At 48.8% G+C, this 20,152-nt stretch overlaps 1 protein-coding gene across 1 annotated transcript in view; it reads left to right on the top strand.

Moving 5' to 3' along the window:
• Window positions 1-20,152, top strand: part of HK1 (hexokinase 1) — an 85,562-nt gene that overhangs the window by 7,279 nt on the left and 58,131 nt on the right. Inside the window, exon 2 of the mRNA XM_015147490.3 lies at window positions 19,208-19,370. Coding sequence (XP_015002976.2) covers window positions 19,208-19,370 — 163 coding nt within the window. The remainder of the gene's footprint in view (window positions 1-19,207; window positions 19,371-20,152) is intronic.

The raw sequence follows: 20,152 nt of genomic DNA, 5'->3' as shown, positions 1-20,152 counted from the left end.
TTTTAGTGGAGATGGGGTTTCACCATGTTGGCCAGGCTGGTCTTGAATTCCTGACCTCATGATTCTCCTGCCTCGGCCTCCTGAAGTGTTGGGATTACAGGCGTGAACCACTGTGTCTGGCCACTTTTTTTTTTTTAATGGCTTGTCGTCTCTGGGCATCCTGGAACACTTAGTGAGTGTCATGTCCGGTATGAATTATATATATATATAATTGAGATTACACTATAAATGTTTCTGCACACAACTATACTAACATATGTGTAGGTGTGTGTATGCTTTCATATGCTCTTTCAAAAGCCTCAGCGAGGTTGACGGTACAAGAAGTATTATTCCTGGGCTTCCCAGCAGGGCTCCCTCCCCAGGGCATCCTCCCCATCCTGCTGCCTGCCTTGTGTGTTGCAGACAGAAGGCAAGCAATTTATTCCCCGTTTAGAAACAGAGACTGAAGACCCATCCAGAGGAGATAAAACATTTTTCTAAGGTGGAAAGAAAATCAGGAATAGGATTCAGAGGGCTCTTCTTGCTTCCTCTGTTTCCTTCTTTTAGAAGAAAAACCTGTCCTAGTTGGTTTTAATGCTTTACCTTGGAACCTGTATTTTAATACTGTCACGTTACAAATCAATACATTTGAGTTAATTTTTTATTATGAAATATTTGAGGCACATAAAAGAAGATTGAGGTTTACCTAAACACCTCTGTGTCTGCTACTCAGCTTGAGAAGTTATAGACACAATTACAATTACGTTACAGACATAGTTGAAGCCCTGTCTGCGCCATCTCTGAGACAGTTAGCTGCTTCTTCCTTTGGAGGTGACCTCTGTCCTGAATTTGGTGTTTATCTTTTCATGTATGTTTTTATGCTTTTATTACATATGCATGTGTCTATAAACAGTATATAGTATTGCTTTATAGATACATGGTTTTACCTTTTGTAAATGGTGCTATACTGACCATTTACAAAATGTTTAAGTGTTTAAGCAATATATGGTATTGCTTTGTGTGGTTTTTTTTTTTTTTTTTTTTTGAGACGGAGTCTTGCTCTGTTGCCCAGGCTGGACTGCAGTGGCCGTATCTCAGCTCACTGCAAGCTCCGCCTCCCGGGTTTACGCCATTCTCCTGCCTCAGCCTCCCGAGCAGCTGGGACTACAGGCGCCCGCCACCTCGCCCGGCTAGATTTTTGTATTTTTTAGTAGAGATGGGGTTTCACCGTGTTAGCCAGGATGGTCTCGATCTCCTGACCTCGTGATCCGCCCGTCTCGGCCTCCCAAAGTGCTGGGATTACAGGCTTGAGCCACCGCGCCCGGCCTGCTTTGTGTGGTTTTAAACTCTTTTTTTTTTTTGAGATGGAATGTCATTCTGTTGCCTAGGCTGGAGTGCAGTGGTGTGGTCTCAGCTCACTGCAGCCTCTGCCTCCTGGGTTCAAGCGATCCTCCTGCCTCAGCCTCCTGAGTAGCTGAGATCATACCCGGCTAATTTTTTTGTATTTTTAGTAGAGACGGGGTTTCACCATGTTGGTCAGGCTGGTCTCAAACTTCTGATCTCAAGTGATCTGCCCACCTAGGCCTCTTTCCAAAGTTCTGGGATTATAGGCGTGAGCCACCATACCCAGCCAGTTTTAAACTCTTATAAATGGTGCTATACTGTATGTATCCTTCCACCATTTATTTTCTTTTAGCTCAACATTATATTTTTGAGATTTTACAAATGTTGATCTACGTAACTGTTTCATTAAACTGCTCTGGTTTCTTACAGAGTATAAAAGCTCCACAGTTAATTCATCTATTCTGCTTTTGATGGGCATTTGTGTTTCTAATGTTTCAAGTGACAAACAATGCCTTGGTGAACTTTCTCTAGAACAACTCATTCAGCGCATGCACAAGTTTCTCTAGGCTCTAAACTGTGTACCTAGGGCTGGGATTACCAGGTGGAGAGATGTGTGCATCTTCCCATATACGAGATTCTGCCAAGTTGCCATCTGTGGTCATGCCAGTTCACACTCCCATGGGAAGTATGTGCAGGTTGCCTTTGTTCCACACCAACCCTTGTTATGGTCAAACCTTTGCAAATTTGTAATAGATGAGTTTTAGTCTATTTCCTTCCTCAGTCATTTCCATTCACATCTCAGTATTCGAGCTGTGTTTAAAATTAGCCCATTTCCTGAGTTAACCTTATCAGAGTCCTTGCTTCAGAGTCCCATGGAGTGAAGTTGACAGCTCCACGGACTGCTGCTGCTGAGATATCTGTACTGGGGAGGGAAAGGCTTAGGATGGCTCTCCATCGCCCCTGGTGCTGTCGGGCGACTCCGTTAAACTTTTCTGGGAATTGAAACACACATTTGTGAGCTTTCACTTGCACACACTTCCTCTCTTCTGGGTGGATCCGACCTGGGTAGGGCAGGCTTATCTGTCGCCTAAACATGCCCAGCTCTGCTCAGAGAAAACTCAAGCCAGCGGCCTCTCAGACCGTCTTCCGTAAAAGGAGAGGGTGGCTGTACCCACGTGGCAGGGAAAACTGAACCGTGAAGTCCGCGGCTCAGCCGTTTGCACACAGAAGCTGAGCTGTCCCTGTGCGAGGCAGAAAATGTCGGCTCATGTTCATCTTGAGTCTGTGCCTGATTACAGGCTGCAGACTTGGAGACCTCAAGCGTGCCTTACAGGGAAGGGGACATTCGGTGCCTACTAGGCGCCCAGCTTTTCTTTTTCTTAACAGGGGTCTTATTGAATCATTTCTAGAACTCATATGAAACAAAGCCAACATTCATTGTTGTATTCATTGCCATGTACTATGCTAAAGGCATCGTGAGCCTTTGCTTGGTTCATCCCCACAACGCCTTTGTGAGGTGGATGTGATTTCAGACCGTAAGGCCCTGATAGTGAACGATAGAGCCAGCATTCAGCCTCATCAAGGCTGATGGCAGAGCTCCTGCTTTAATTATTTTCTCAATTGAGTTATAATTCACCTACCATGAAACGCACCATTGTACAGTGTACAATTCAGTGGTTTCTAATACCTTTACAAGGTTGTCCAAGCATCACCACCGTCTAATTCCAGAATATTTTACCACCCTCCGAAAAAACTACCTGTTAGCAGTCACTTCCCATTTCTGCCTCCACCTAGCTTCTGGCAACCACTAATCTACCTTTTTTTTTTTTTTTTTTTTTAATGGATTTGTCTCTTATGGACATTTCATATAAATGGAATAATATAAAATGTGGCCTTTTGTGTCTAGCCTCTTTTACTTAGCATAATGTCTTCAAGGTTCATCCATGTAGTAGCATGTGTCAGCACTTCATTCCTTTTTATTGCTGAATACTATTCCATTGTATTTTTCTACTACATTTTGTTTGTCCATTTGTCAGTTGACAGGCATTTGGACTGCTTCCACTCTTTTTGGCTATTATGAATAATGCTGCTCTGAACATTTGTGTGTGAATATTTTGTATAGACATGCTTGCTTGCTTTCTTCTTCTTTTTTTTTTTTTCAGACGGAGTTTTGCTCTCTCGCCAGGCTGGAGTGCAGTGGCGCAATCTTGGCTCACTGCAACCTCTGCCTCCCGGGTTCAAGTGATTCTCCTGCCTCAGCCTCCCAAGTAGCTGGGACTATAGGCACATGCCACCATGCCCAGCTAATTTTTGTATTTTTAGTAGAGATGGAGTTTCACCATGTTGGCCAGGATGGTCTTGATCTCTTGACCTTATGATCCGCCCGTCTCAGCCTCCCAAAATGCTGGGATTACAGGCGTGAGCCACCGCGCCTGGCCAGACATGCTTTCGTGTCTCTTGGGTGTATATGTAGGAATGGAATTCCTTGGAGAGCCCCTGCTTTTAATCGATTTGAGGAGGAAGGCATTATCTCCATTCAGAAATGAGCAAATGAAGGCCCCCCAGGTGGTGAATTGACTTGCTGATGACCACACAACTCATGAATGACAGGCACAGGAACCCAGTACTGCTGGTCCCCTGAGTCAGAAATCCATGTTCTTTCCACCATTATACCCAACTCTCATTGTGCAGTTTAGGGAAACAGATCAAGGAGGGAAAGACTGGAGTGGGAGAGGGGTGGAATTGGCTTGGGATCCAGGTTCCCTGTCCCCTATTTCCTGCCCCTCCCCAGCACCAGCACGGTCTCTCCTGCCTGTGCCTGCTGCCCCACCCCCAGCCCCATTTGCTTAGTGTTGATGAGCCTCTTCCACTTGGGAAGGAAATGGATCCAGTAAGGTCATTAACAGTGAAATGTTAGGGATTTGCCCTGTTTTTCAAATCTCCCTTTTCATTTGTCTCCTTCCTCCCATTCTTGTTTGCATTTAAAACAGGACCCCCAGGAGGGCAATGCTTAACCTGCATGAAAACTCCCTCAGTGCTCCTTGTGATGCCCACTCTTAGCCTCTGCCTGGGGGTACTGTAAGCAGCTGTCGATTCCATCAGTTGATTGACACATAGGGCTTGTCTTCAGCATGTTATTCACCCAGACCTCATGTCCCTGATATCTCCTGGTGCCTTCTAGGACCCTGTCTGGGTGGGTGTGGTGAGTGAAGTAGGAGACCCAGGCTACTGCTGTGATAAAGACACTGCCTCACATTTACGAAGTTCAGTGTCCTTTATAAAATACTTGATTTAATCAGATGCTTGCTTTAGCTGAATCCTTCCATCAAGCTTGGATGTAGGAATTTCTTCCTGCATCTTACATATGGGGCAGGTGAGGCCCAGGAAGTGGAATTCATGTGATCCTGGTGGCCAGAAAGCAGTACAGCTAGGATGGGGACACAGACCTCCCCAACGCCAGTGGGCAGTTGTTGCTGTGCCTGCAGACCCAGAACTGTGGTCCAGGGCTCCAGACTCCAAAGCCATTGATGGGGTTCAGGGCATACAATCCCCAAATAGTAATATGGCATTTGAGAAAACAGCAGAAGCAGGAAGGTCTTTCACCTTTCCCCTCCCTTCTTCCCTGATGCAGACTCATTCAAGAAGGTGTCTACCCTATACCCAGAAGAAAGGGACATTCTTATCTCTGGAGATACAGAGACACAGAGAAGAATCTGAACAAACAGGGCCTACTAACTTCTCTTCAGTTTATCACTATTAGATCACATCCCCTTTCTCCAGTCACACTTCTTCATGACCATCCACTTCTTCATCAGACCTGACATAGAGAAATATGCAGACTTACCTGTTTTTTTTTTTTTCTTTCTTTCTTTCTTTCTTTTTTTTTTTGAGACAGTTCTCGCTATGTTGCCCAGGCCGGAGTGCAGTGGCGCAATCTCGGCTCACTGCAGCCTCCACCTTCCTGGTTCAAGCATTTCTCCCACCTCGGTCTCCCGAGTAGCTGGGATTACAGGCATGTGTCACCACACCTGGCTAATTTTTGTATTTTTGGTAGAGATGGGGTTTCACTATGTTGACTAGACTGGTCTCAAACTCCTGTCCTCAAGTGATCTGCCCACCTTGGCCTTCCAAAGTGCTGGGATCACAGGCATGAGCCACAACGCCTGGCGAGAGTTACCTGTTTCTTTGTACCTTCATTTCCTTTTGAAGGCTTCTGTGTCACCTAAAAACTTAGATTAATTTGTGTGCCTTGTTCTTGTTACTCTGTCTTTTGTTATAGGGGCCTCAGCCATAAACCTAAAATGGGAAGGAAGGATATTTCTTTTCGGCTACCACGTGTTCTACATTGCAGCGGCCTTCCTCATAGAAACCATCACCCAAGGCTCTGATAATGGAGATGTGTCAGAAATACTAGGGCTGTGTGTCCAGAATAGTAGGCACCAGCCATAGGTGGCTGTTGAGCTCTTAAAATGTGGCAAGTCTGATTTGAGATGTGCTGTGGCATATAAACTCCATACAGGTTTTCAAACATTTCATGTGACACAAAGAATATGAAATAGCCTGGTAATCGTTTTCAATTTTTTTTTTTTTTTTTTTTTTTTGAGACAGAGTCTTGCTCTGTCACCAGGCTGGAGTGCAGTGGCATGATCTTGGCTCACTGCAACCTCCACCTCCCAGGTTCAAGTGATTCTCCTGCCTCAGCCTCCCAAGTAGCTGGGATTACAGGTGTGCACCACCACGCTGAGCTAATTTTTTGTATTTTTGGTAGAGTCGGGGTTTCACCATGTTGGCCAGGCTGGTCTCGAACTCCTGACCTCAAGTGATCCACCTGCCTCGGTCTCCCAAAGTGCTGGGATTACAGGCGTGAGCCACTGCACCTGGCCAATAGTTTTCTAGTATTGGCTGGGCATGGTGGCTCACACCTGTAATCTTGGCACTTTAGGAGGCTGAGGCCAGAGGATCACTTGAGCCCAGGAGCTTGAGATCAGCCTGGGCAATATAGCAGACCTCATCTCTACAAATAATTAACAACATTAGCTGGGCGTGGTGGCACACATCTGTGGTCCCAGCCACTTGGGAGTCTGAGGTGAGAGGATTGCTTGAGCCCAGGAGGTCAAGGCTGCAGTGAGCCCTGATTGACCCACTGCACTCCAGCCTAGGTGATGGAGCAAGACCCTGTCTCAAAAAAAAATTTTTTTTTTTTCTGATATTGATTAGATGTAGAAACAACATTTTGGATATACTGGGTTAAATAAAATACAGTATTTCACTTGGGAGGCTGAGGCAGAAGGACTGCTTTGATTGTTTGAGGCTGCAGTGAGCCCTGATTGCTCCACTGTACTCCATTCTGGGTGACAGAATGAGATTATAAAAAGAAAAAAATTAATTTCATCTGTTCTTTTTAAATGTGGCTACTAGAAAAGTTAACATTGTATATTTGGCTCATATTATCTTCCTGTTGGACAGTGCTCTGCTAGGTGGTGAATTCCATGGCTTAGGAGTTTGCACTCTGCATTTAAAGCAGTGGGTTCCTGTGGATCCTTGGACCTTGGTTTCCTCCTCTGTAAGCTGCAGTTTCCTTATCTGGAATCCATGATCTTGAAACTACCCATCCAGCTTGAGTAGTATTGTGAGGTGACCATCAAGCTCTCTAGACCTCATTTTCTTTCTTTCTTTCTTTCTTTCTTTCTTTCTTTCTTTCTTTCTTTCTTTCTTTCTTTCTTTCTGTCTTTCTGTCTTTCTGTCTTTCTGTCTTTCTTTCTTTCTTTCTTTCTTTCTTTCTTTCTTTCTTTCTTTCTTTCTTTCTTTCTTTCTGTCTTTCTGTCTTTCTGTCTTTCTGTCTTTCTGTCTTTCTTTCTGTCTTTCTTTCTTTCCAGTCTTGCTCTGTCACACAGGCTGAAGTGCACTGGCACAATCTTGACTCACCGCAACCTCTGCTTCCCTGGTTCAGGCGATTCTCATGCCTCAGCCTCTCTAGTAGCTAGGATTACAGGAGCGCTGCACCACACCCAGCTAATTTTTTTTATAGTTTTAGTAGAGATACGGTTTTGCCATGTTGGCCAGACTGATCTTGAACTGGCCAAGTGATCCACCCACCTCAGCCTCTCAAAGTGCTGGGATTACAGGTGTGAGCCACTGTACCCGGCCTCGCCTCTGTTTCATCTGTCAGATGAGGTAAATGATACCTGCCCTGTTCTCTGCCCCCACTTTTCAAATTAGAGAATGGACAAGGAAATACTTGGAAAGTGTACAGAACTGTACAAATGTCAGGTGTTATCATTGTTACTCACCCAGCTTACAGCTGTAGACACCTTGAGTAGCCAGGTGGAGGATGGCCGCTTCCTGGCTAACAGGGTAGGCAGACAACAGGGCCCTGAGCCTGGGCAGGGGTCCCGAGTGCCATTCTGCCTTTGCCTTGGATTGTGTGGGAGCTCCTGGGCCATCTGCATGTCTATGTGCCCTGGCCAAATGGACAGATTAAAATGACACCATGGGTTGCTGAAACGCCATGTTCTGAGGACTCTAAAGTGTCACGGAGCTCCTGTGTATAGTATGTGAGGCCAGAAGGCAGTTTTCATGATTGCTGTTTTACTGATGGAAATACACAAGAGATCGAAGTGACTTGCTCAAGGTCATAGAGGGAGGCAGTGCCCTTGGCCGAGGCCTGAGGTCTTTCGATTTCTAGCTCAGTCCAGTCCCACCACTGCAGTATCTCCAAGCCACGGCGTTGGGGTTTGGTTGTCTGGCAGTGAAAGTAAACCTGTCTGCACTCAGATCCTTTTCTCCCTGTTGTCGGGAGGTGCTGGGACAGTGGGAATTGTGAGACTGGAGGTCCAGAAGCTGGCTGTTTGCTAAGCCATCCACCAGGAGGCTGAGAAGTAAGCCTGTTGTGCCTGCCCTGCCACATTCCAGGGCCGTTCTGTTCCCCCCCGGAGGGAATGGGGGCCTGCTTTATTTTTAGCTAGTTTAGTGTGACAGCCTTATTGTCTTTCTGGGCGAGGACTTGGCCACTTTCACCAGTCAGGAAGCTCCTTTTAGAACCTCCAGGCCCTACTCAGGTTCTCCTAGGAAGAGGAGGCCAAGGGAAGGGGTGCTGAAGTTGGAGTGCTGCTCTGCTTGCTGAGTGGCCTGGGGCATTTGGCTAACTTCACAGCCCTAGGTTCCACCTACCTCATGTGGGGTTCATAATAGCTTCCTTACACATTGTGCAGATTTGGATAGAGGAGGTTAAAGCACCCAGCATGGACCCTGTCCACATTCATTTTGCTAGAACCTCAGTTTCTTCATCAAGAATGGGGATCCCAGCTGGGCGCAGTGGCTAACGCCTGTTATCCCAACACTTAGGGAGGCTGAGGCGGGCGGATCACAAGGTCAAGAGATCAAGATCATCCTGGCCAACATAGTGACACCCTGTCTCTACTTAAAATACAAAAATTAGCTGGGTGTGGTGGCGTGCGCCTGTAGTCCCAGCTACTCAGGAGGTTGAGGCAGGAGAATCGCTTGAACCCAGGAGGCGGAGCTTGCAGTGAGCTGAGATTGGGCCACTGCACTCCAGCCTGGTGACGGAGCGAGACTCTGTCTCAAAAAAGAAAAAATGGGGATCCCATTTTCCTCATGATTTGTTGTACGTAAACAGAGTTCATTGAAACAGAACCAACAGTTTACACATGCTGAGAGACACTATGAACCTGAGAGAAGAGACCGGGCAAGGCTGTGTCCCCAGGATGAGGTTTTTGAGTGCCTGAGGGATGGTTTTGGCTTTGGTGATGATCTCACACAGACCTGTCACTGAGGAGCCCTGCAGTGGAATTGATTATCCCAGACACAGTTCCTCTGGTAGCTTGCAGGTGACTCAGCTTGAATAAGGGAGTGGGAATTCTGATTATCTTTAGGCCCCTCTGTTCCTCTGGGCCCCAGCCATGCAGTGGTGAAGTGGTGAGGGGAAGGCAGGGGTTAGAAGTGCTTGGAACTCTACCTTAGAGGAAAGCCTGAAGTGAGAGGCCGCTGCCGGGGAAGAAGGGCTGGGCCATTCGGGGAAGTCTCGGGGCCTTATCTGAGCCAGCAAACCCTCTGAGACCTCCCTAGGCTAGTGTCACTGGAGGCCTCCCGCCCAGCACAGGAGCCACCCAGCCTGGCCCAGGAGCCACCACGCGGTGCCTCCTAGAGCTCCTGGGCACACAAAGAGCCCAGAGGGCATGGCTCCTGTACCTCTGGCACTCACGGTCTAGCTGGTGGCGTGGACCATGCATGTGTCCCTGCAACGCCCAGGAAAGATACACAACACGAAGTGTCTCCCGGGCAGGTCGACTCCTACATAGTGAACACCTAAGGCCGAGGGGATGCTGAGGAGAGGAGTGGACGGTGTGGGATGGGGTAGATCATGGCATGTGCTCCTGACAAGGTGAGTTGGGAGGTGAGCTTTGGGAGGAAGAAAGAACTGGGGTTGGAGAGGCCCAGGAGGCAGACTGGACAGGGCTCTGCAAGGAAGGACCTTTGAGGTGATGAGCCACTGTCAGGGTGCTGGGTGTTAGTGGTTGCTTTAGGGACCCCACTAGATCAGGGCTGCCTCCCCTCGTGGCCAACTCCCTCCCTGCTCAGAGACCGGCTGCCAAGCACAGAACAGAAACTAGGTTCCCGGCCGCCACCCGCAGTACTGAGGTGGGGCTGGGCCGCCGCAGAAACCATGTGCGGGCAGGAAGAGGAGTCCGGGGCTGCTGGGTGGGCACAGACCATGGTGTGGGCCCAGGGTCTCAGCTTGCTATGGCTGTTGAACTTCCTTCCCAGACTGTGTGAAAGGGGAAGGAGCAGATCGGACAGCTTGTTGTGGCTCTGATCCCAGCTGGAGGGGAGAAGTGGCCTCCTGGAGGTCACACTGGAGTGGCGTGCTTTCTGTAAGGCCGGATAGCCATGCTGTTCTGGAGTGGCTGGAGCTGTGGTGGTGATACCCCCTGTAGTATCGCATCTCCCTCTCCAGGAAGCTCCTGACCCTGGCTCTCCCTGGACTGAGAGGATAGAGCACAGGACCAGGAATCAGGGAGCTTGCGGTCCACACGAGTCTCTGCAAGTATGTCACTCTGGCCAGTTGAGGAACCTCCTGGCCCCTCATTCTTGCCCAGGGCATTGGAAGTGATGGTACCTGTTCTGCTTCTGCAGACAGGATGCTGTAAGGACCAACAGGTAAAAGCACTGTGCAAAGTAGAGAGGCCTTTATAGGTCAAAGTCATAGGAACACACCCACGTGACAGATGGGAAGACTGAGGTGCCCATAGGATGGCAGAGCCAGAAGTCAAATGCAGGTGTCTACATGGCCCCGACTGTGCCCTGTCATTGGACCGGGAGGGGTCCTGAGGAAGTCTTTAGTACCGCTCTGCTAGTTTGAGTCTTAGAGAGTGTCTGCAGGCAATAGGAAGCGGGAAGTTGGTTTTTAAAGAAAAAAGTGTTTATAATATAATTCCATTTTTGTAAAACAAAAAGAACCATCCATCTCTGTATGTATGAGTGTTTGTTTAGGGAGGAAGACAGTCCTAGTACATAAAACTCCATTAGCAGGGATATCTCTGGGGACACTGGGGAAAGAATTAATAATTTTTACTTTTATGCATTTATATGATGTTGGAATATATTTTACAATAAGTATATATTACTGTTACTGCCTTTTTTTTTTTTGAGATGGAGTTTTGCTCTTGTTGCCTAGGTGCAGTGGCGCGATCTTGGCTCACTGCAACCTCCACCTCCTGGGTTCAAGCGATTCTCTTGCCTCAGCCTCCCAAGTAGCTGGGGTTCCAGGCGCCCGCCACCATGCCCGGCTAATTTTGTATTTTTAGTAGAGACGGGGTTTCTCCATGTTGATCAGGCTGGTCTTGAACTTCTGATCTCAGGTGATCCACCTGCCTTGGTCTCCCAAAGTGCGGGGATTACAGGCATGAGCCACTGCGCCTGGCCTGTTATTGTTTCTTTAAAAAAAAAAATGAAACAGTGCAAATGTTTCAGAGCAGTTTTGTCAGAGTTTTTCATTTGCCATTTTTTCAGGCATATTGCCTCCCAGCTTTAGTTTTCTACTAATGGGTCAATAGCATTTGTGGTAGATGCATTTTTTTTTTTTTTTTTGGAGACGAAGTCTCGCCTTGTTGCCCAGGCTGAAGTGCAGTGGCTCAATCTCAGCTCACTGCAACCTTTGCCTCTGGAGTTCAAGTGATTCTCCTGCCTCAGCTTCCGGAGTAGCTGGGATTACAGGCATCTGCCACCACGCTCGGCTAATTTTTTTTGTATTTTTAGTAGAGTTGGGTTTCACCATGTTGGCCAGGCTGGTCTTGAACTCCTGACCTCTCAGGTGATCCACCCGCCTCAGCCTCCCAAAGTGCTGGGATTACGAGCGTGAGCCACCGTGCCCGGCCAGTAGATGCATTTTTCAGGCATTGAGATGAAAGGAGTTAGGGGTACAGGAAATGACACTTGATGCTTACTTTGTTTCTGGCACATTAAAATCCTCCCCATAACCCTCTGAAGTGGAGGATTTATTATCTCCATCTTAAAAGTGAGACTCAGAATGCTGGGCGCGGTGGCTCACACCTGTAATCCCAGCACTTTGGGAGGCCGAGGCGAGCAGATCATGAAGTCAGGGATCAAGACCATCCTGGCTAACATGGTGAAACCCCGTCTCTATTAAAAATACAAAAAATATTAGCCAAGCGTGGTGGCAGGCGCCTGTAGTCCCAGCTACTCGGGAGGCTGAGGCAGGAGAATGGTGTGAACCCGGGAGGTGGAGCTTGCAGTGAGCCGAGAGAGCACCACCGCACTCCAGCCTGGGCGACTGAGCCAGACTCCGTCACAAAAAAAAAAAAAAAAAAAAAGTGAGACTAAGTGAGACTCAGAGAGATTAAGTAACTTGTCCAAAGTAACACAGCTAATAAATAGGATTTGAACCCAGCTGTCTGTCCACAGCCCTGTGTTCTTTCTACCACGTGAGGAAAATGGAAATGCTTAAGGTGAAGCCCCAAGTGGGAGGTTGTGAGCCCTGGAATCTAGACCCAGCTGCCATTTATAAACTCCTCAACTTAGCTTGAATCATGGGTCTGTTTCCTCTCCTAGATAATGGAGATAATGATGTCTTTCCTGCCTACTTCACTGGGCTGTAGTGACAGGAGAAAGGGAACTAGCATTAAAGCACCTGCTTCCTGCCTGGCACTTAGCATCCACAAGCTCATTTCACTTCTTTCTACACAGTTTAAATGGGATAATGTATGTGAAGGTTCTGTGTCTGAAGGGCCAGTGCACATGTGAGCCATTGCTAATCATGATGTTAACAAGCACCCAGGGCTCATTCTCTCTGAGTCAGTGTCCTTAGCAAAGGGAAGTGAATTCTGATGTTGAAATCTCTGTCCTCCCCTAAGCTAACATCTTTCTTAACCCTTCAGGGTGCATGCCATGATTTCTTTTTGTAAGTGGAGCGCCTCTCTTGGAAAGTTCATTTTTTTTTTTTTTTTTTGAGACGGAGTCTCGCTCTGTCGCCCAAGCTGGAGTGCAGTGGCACGATCCTGGCTCACTGCAAGCTCCGCCTCCTGGGTTCACGCCATTCTCCTGCCTCAGCCTCCCGAGTAGCTGGAACTACAGGCGCCCGCCACCGCGCCCGGCTCATTTTTTGTATTTTTTTAGTAGAGACGGGGTTTCACCATGGTCTCGATCTCCTGACCTTGTGATCCGCCCGCCTCGGCCTCCCAAAGTGCTGGGATTACAGGCGTGAGCCACCGCGCCCGGCCGGAAAGTTCATTTTAAAGGCCCGTGTCAGCAGCTTCAGTCACGCCTGCTGTTCTGCATCATTCTCGATCCTCGCAGGAGGGTGGATGAGAGAGGGAGTGAAATTTTCCATGGCTTTGCCCCCTTCCACGGAGTGGGGTGAAAATGGCTGGGATGGTTACCAGTGGTTACTGGTGCCCCCTGCCACGACTGGCCTGTTCACTTGGGCATGCCCAGTCTTGAGTTTGTTTTTTGTGCATGTTCTGTTGGGAGCAGGAGCTGGGGCTGGGGTCGGGCACAGAAATGTGTGTGAGTTGACTGCAGTGCCAGGCCATTGAGTTCTTTCCTTGGCTGGAGGGCTTTGAGCCAGGGAAGCTTGGCGAGGCTGTGTGCTCTCTGCTGATGACATGTCCTCCTGCTCTGCGGGGGTCCAACTTTGGGAGCCGCTGAGAGCTTCAAGGCCCGCTGGGTCCACAAGAAGGAGAATCCAGGACCAGTGTCTGGACAGTGTTTGAGCAGGAGCGCCCGCCCTGTGCAGCCAGCCTGGCTACCCTCATAGGAAGGGCTCTTCCCTCTGGGCAGTGGTGGAGAGGCCCTGGAGGCTGGATGCGGGTTCTCGGCAGCCTCAGGCAAGAGTCTGAGGGACCCCACTGGGTGTCTGATGTCTGGTCTCTGGGACCAGGTGCCTTCCCATTTCCATCCCAGCCTGACCAGAGTCCCACGCACTCATGTCAGGCACCATGTTTGGGAGTGAGCATTTGAGGGCCTGGGTTCCTGTCATGACTCCTGGGAACCTCTGTCTTCTGACAGACATCCGTAGACCCAGGCTTGTAGTGGAAGCAGCTGGAAGAGGTGCTGTGCGGTGTCCTCCCCATCCCCCAAATGGAGGGTGGGTGTTCTTCTGGCACTGACGTTTGACCGGAGCAGTAAAGCAGTGGTGATTTGGAGGCAGCACCTAAGAGAAGGGGACAGGATTATAGAGATGTGTGTGTGTGTGTGTGTGTGTATGTGTGTGTGAGTATGCGTATGAGTACGTGTGTGTATGTGAGTGTGTGTGAGAGTGTGTGTGTGAGAGTGTGTGTGTAGAGAGAGGGAAGAGGGGAAAAGGAAGGAGGAGAGAAAAGATCTGGAGATGCTGTGGAGAGGAGGACAGAAATAGAAAAGTTGAAAGGCCACAGACTTTGGCCAAATCCCCAAAGAGCAAGAGTCAGCCTTTCTTCCTGGGTTTCTGGCAGAGATCTGGAGCAAATGGGCAGGAGTGATTTCTCCGATGCCCATTCTTCCTCCCTCTCTCCTTCTACCCACTGCCCATTCCCAGACTCTTTCTGACGGAGACAGGAGTGGTCCAGTGGAGTGCCAGGAGGGGCTAGTCTGAACGAGGAAGATACGTTTTGCTCAGTGAGGTGCTGGGTTCTCTGGGCCCCTGGAAGTTTTCTGCAGGTGTCTCTTGACATGTGCTTTTCTCCAGTGCCTCCAGGCCACCTAAAGGCCCACAGTCCAGAGGGGCATGTCTGCTGAGTCCTGCACCAGGTGCCTGCCTGACTGGGCAGTGTGCCAGGTACCAGGGAGCTGACTTCTCCCTTGGCAGCCCAGCCCCAGGCCTAGGGTCTTTGCTGGTTCAGTGGCCCCTTCTGATCTCCTGAGGACCAGTGGAAAGAAAGGGCTTCCCTTCACTGTCCTCATTCATGTAAGATCCAGGAGGCCCCGGTTTCAGTTCCAGCCTTGCCTCAACTGTACCCCCCTTTTGGCCCCAGTATTCATGTCTCTTCTGAGAGGGGTTGTACCCCATGATGACTCATGAACCTGAACGAAAGGAGGAAAACCCTCCCTCCATAGCAGCTTGAGGACGAGGCCGTCCTCTGTGTCTGCAGCCTGCTTTTTGATTTGAGCTTCTAAGCTTTGTTTGGGTTCAGCTTGATTGTCCTGAAACGTTGGGGTTTTTGGATCAGTGTCTGTGTGCTGAGCTGCACCTGGAGTTAGAAGGCAGGATAGCTGTGGAGTTATGGAGAGCTGCCTTTTCAAGAAGCTTCTGCTTGTCCAGCTGGAAAACCCCAACAGCTCTACTAGGATCTGCCTTCTGCAGAGCAGGGGACCAGCCTTCCTTAAGGGGCAGGGATGATTGTATGGAGGAGCCTTAGACTTGCAGGTATAAAACCTCACTCCCCCAGCTGTGTGCTTTGAACTAATCACTTAGCTTCTTGGACCCTCAGTTTCTGTGTCTGTAAAATGGGGATTAAGAACATCTCCCTGACAGTTTTGAAGGTTAAATGACATACTGGATCTTGATACACTGATATACTGTAAACCACAAGAGAATTATATAGTATTATTCCAGGACCCAGCATTTTTTGAATTCCTTCTTTGTGTCGAGCAACTGGGTGAGTTCCAAGGTCTATTTAATATGTTTTCTTTCCCTGGGGAACTCACACAGTATCATAGGAGATGGACAACTCCTATGTGGATAATCATGATGTGTGGGGAGTGTGGTCGTTGGGGCATGTCCAAAATGCTGGAGTAGCAATGTGCCTTTTTAAAAATTAAAATTAAAAAAATTTTTTTGAGATGGAGTCTTGCTGCATTGCCCAGGCTGGAGTGCAATGGCGCGATCTTGTCTCACTGCAATCTCCTCCACCTCCTGGGTTCGAGCTATTCTCCTATCTCAGTCTCCTGAGTAGCTGGGATTACAGGCCTGCCCCACCATGCCCAGCTAATTTTTGTATTTTTGGTAGAGACCGGGTTTTACCATGTTGGCCAGGCTGGTCTTGAACTCCTGACCTCAAGTAATCCACTCTCCTCGGCCTCTCAAAGTTCTGGGGTTACAGGCGTTAGCCACTGCTCCCGGCCTAAAATTAAAATTAAAAAATATTTTAGAGGTGCGATCTCACTATGTTGCTCAGGCTGGTCTTGATCTTTTGGATCTAAGCAATCCTCCTGCCTCGGCCTCCCAAAGTGCCAGGATACAGGCGTGAGCCACTGTGCCAGCTAGAAATGTGGCTTTTATTGTATGATCTTGCACTTGCTCCCCCATTCTCCACACAGCAGACACACAACTCTCATCATAGTTGTAATCAGTAAAGCTGTCCCAAGGCTCACTGTGCTGTGGGATCCCGCTTGTATTTGTTTATGTGGCTCATCAGGCCCTGTGTGGTTGAGCTCTGGCCAGTCTTCCCAGGCACACCGTCTGCTCGTTCATCACAAAACCACCCTCCCTCCCCTTTGGCCTTCACACATGCCCTTGCTTGTGCCTGGGAATGCTCTCCAACTTCGCCTCTCCAGGAAGCCATCTCTTCCATGCTTGCACCATGGCTGTCTCTCCCCGCAGACCCAGGGCACTATGATGGCAAGGACTGCTGATGAGTGCCGCCAACCAGAGTAGGGCATGGCTTGTCTCTCCTCCCAAGGGCCATGTTTCTGGCCATTTTCTTTTTCCTTTAAAATATATATATATATGTTTTTTATATATATAAAGAGCCTTTTGTGTGCAAGGCTCCATATATATATGTGTGTGTGTGTATATATATATATATTTTTTTTTGATACTGGATCTCACTTTGTCACCCAAGCTGGGGTGCAGTGGCACGATCATAGCGCCCTGCAACCTCTGCTTCCCCAGCTCAAGCAATCCTCCTGCCTCAGTCTCCTGAGTGGCTGGGACTACAGGGGCGTATCACCACACCTGGCTAATTTTTGTATTTTGTTAGTGATGAGATTTCGCCGTGTTGCCCAGGCTAGTCTCGAACTCCTGGCCTCAAGCAATCTGCCTGCCTTAGCCTCCCAAAGTGTTGGGATTACAGGCGTGAGCCACTGCTCCTGGCCAATTGTTAATTTTTTTTTTTTTTAGAGACAGTCTCACTCTGTCACTTAGGCTGGAGTGCAGTGGTGCAATCATGGCTCAGTGCAGCCTCAACCTCTTGGGCCCAAGTGATCCTCTTGCCTCAGCCTGTAGCTGAGACTACAGGTGTGCATCACCACGCTGGGCTAATTTTTATTTTTTGTAGAGACGGGGTTGTTGCCCAGGCTAGTCTCAAACTCCTGGGCTCAAATGATCCTCCTGCCTTGGCCCTGCAAAATTCTGGGATTACAGGTGTCAGCCTCCATGTCCGGCCTCTTCTGGCAATTTCTATTCTGGCTCTTGGTGGTTTCTGATTGCCCGTCTTTGAGCTGCTTTATTGTAAAGGGAAAAAGGTGGTAGGGCTAGTGGTTAGGAGTTGGGGCAAGGATCATCCTTGGGCGCAGAGAGTGTTGGCAGACACTTTGGGAGGCCTAGATGGGTGGATCACTTCAGGTCAGGAGTTTGAGACCAGCCTGACCAACATGGTGAAACCCTGTCTCTACTAAAAATACAAAAATTAGCACGCCTGTAATCCCAGCCACTCAGGAGGCTGAAGCAGGAGAATCACTTGAACCCGGGAGGTGGAGGTTACAGTGAGCCAAGATTGCGCCACTGCATTCCAGCCTGGGTGACAGAGAGAGACTATGTCAAAAAAAAAAAAAAAACAAAAAAAACCCCGAAAAACAAACAAACAAAAAAAACACCACTGTTAAGGTATTTTCAGCCTTGTGGGGCTGTAAATCTGTCTCCCTATCCACTGGGAGCCTTCTGTGTGCAAGGCTCCATGTGAGGCACTGGGGAGGTCAAGGTGACACGCATGGAAAGCAGAGATCCAGGCCAGACCCTGCCTCCGGGTCAGTGCTGAAAGAGGGGTGATATCCAGCGTGAGGGACTTGGACATCTTCAGGAGGAAGTGACAGTTGATTCGAACTTTGAAGGTTAGGTGAGCTGGGAAGAAAAGGAAGGGCATTTCAGGTAGAGGTGACAGCAGAAGGAGGAGAGCCTGGAGCACCTACCAGGAATGGTAGAGGTGGTTTGGCCGGAGTTCAGAGAGCACAGAGCCACACCTGCAGAGGGTAGGTGCCTTGGCATTGAGGAGGCATTGCCAGGCTTTGGGCAGAGGCATGACTTGATTAGACTGCACTTTAAGAGGCTAATGCTACAGTGTGTAGAAGATGGGTTGGAAGGGAGAGACTGAAGACAAACTGTTACAGTGGATGATCATCAGCAATCCAGGCACACAGAGCAGCAGAAAGAGTGGATGGTGAAACACAAGGACCTTCCTCGGTGAACTCCACAGGGACAGTGCCATCAGGACAGGTGTCTAGCCCAATGCTAGGCACCTAGCTGGTGCCCAGTGAATACTTTTTGGGAGAATAAATGCGAAGATACCATGAAGGATGAACAACTAGTGATAGCCAGTGACAACCCAGGGTGCCTGAGGTTAGGAGCTGGGCAGCTTGAGGAGAACGGGGAACCCAGGAAGAGGAACAGGTTGGGTCAGGCCTGGTGAAGGATGGGAGTAGCCTGACTCGGAGGTACAGGGCCCATGGCCTGGCTCACAGGCCTAGCACATGTGTATGGGAGCCCAGGGCTGTCTCGATACATTGAGGTTGGACTTAAGGTTTCTGCACTCTGGGCCTGCCACCATGTGTTCTCAGAAGAGTCCTAGCCCTTTGGCCGCCATTTCTACCTTTCTAGAAGTCTTGCCCATGGATACCTACCAGTACTACTGTCTCATATTAATAATAATAACTGATGTTTATTGAGCACTTACGGTGTTCCAAGTTCTTCTTACTCATTTGAACTTATCCTATATGTTAGGTCCTATCTATCATCTCAGTTTTTCAGTTGAGGAAACTGAAATTCACACAGCTATTAAGCTGTGGGGCTCGCATTGAACCTAGTTGGCTGGCTCCAGAGCCCTTGTTCGTAGCCTCTCTGTCATTCCCATCCCAGCGAGAGTGAGCCAGCCAGTTCTCATTGAGGGAAGGAGGCTTGAGGTGTTCCTGATACTGGAGGAAACCTGCCTCCATCAAGTACTTGGGGGTTGAAGAGCAGCTTCCATGTCATATTTGAGGTTTGGAAAGGATCTTAGAGATATTGGGTTCATTTTACAGGCCAGGAACTAGGGCTCAGAGCATTTGCAAACCTGCTCTAGGTGACATGGTTGATGGCAGTTGAATGACCTTCCACCATGCAATGTGCCAGCGTGCGTGTTCTGTGCCTGTGGGAGCTGGCCGTCTCAGTGGGTGGGTGCCTCACCCTGCCCTGTCCTCCCCCTCGACCTCACTCTCCTTCCTTCTCATTCTCCTCCAGATTGACAAGTATCTCTATGCCATGCGGCTGTCCGATGAAACTCTCATAGATATCATGACTCGCTTCAAGAAGGAAATGAAGAATGGCCTCTCCCGGGATTTTAATCCAACAGCCACAGTCAAGATGTTGCCAACATTCGTAAGATCCATTCCCGATGGCTCTGGTAAGTCTCTCACCCAGAGATTGAACCCTGAGGGCTAAATGTTCTGTGAAATCTTCCTTCGAACTTCATTTGTTCATACATTTGCTCATTCATTCATTCACCATTCCATCAGTCTGCTCTCCCATCCATCCATCCACCCATCCATCCATCCATCCACCCATCCATCCATCCATCCAATATGTGTCTACTGAGTATCTACCATATGCCAGGCACTGGGGATACCATGGTTGGACAAGGCTGACCTGCTCTCATTGACTTTACTGTCTAGTGGCTTGTGATACTTTAGAAAGTGTAGTGTTTATGGGTCTTGCAGATGCTCTGTGGGTTGCTCTTATGTCTTCAGAACATGAAGAACTCCAGAACAAATGAAGGGTTCATTTTAGGGAAATCTCTCCATCAGGGAATCAAAGCTTTCCTCTCTTCTTACCCCAGATAATAGCAATGGACAGGTGGGTCTCAGACTTAGAGGCAGGGATTCCAGTCCCTCTTTGGACAGATTTCACAGATACAGAATTGAGGCAGCCCCCAAAACAAAGAAATACAAAGGGGAGGTAGAATTGAAAGAAAAATTTTATCCTTTCATTCTGCATCCTGTGGCTCATAGCCTGCAGTGGGGTGCTGGGGTAGGGCTCCGTGAAGATTGTCCGTTTCTCCTCCCCAGAGGAGTGGCATCAGCCACTGCACCTGGCTGAGTGGAGACTGGGAGGCTGCAGTCTGGCCTATTCAGTGGAAGCTGTTCTCCCTGGTGGACCTGCAGTTACTAGTTTGTGGAGGTGAATGCT

The sequence above is a fragment of the Macaca mulatta genome, chromosome 9 (genome assembly GCF_049350105.2).
Source record: "Macaca mulatta isolate MMU2019108-1 chromosome 9, T2T-MMU8v2.0, whole genome shotgun sequence".
NCBI lineage: Eukaryota > Metazoa > Chordata > Mammalia > Primates > Cercopithecidae > Macaca > Macaca mulatta.
Note: the sequence above shows the minus strand (reverse complement) of the source record. Positions and strands in the feature narration are given on the sequence as shown.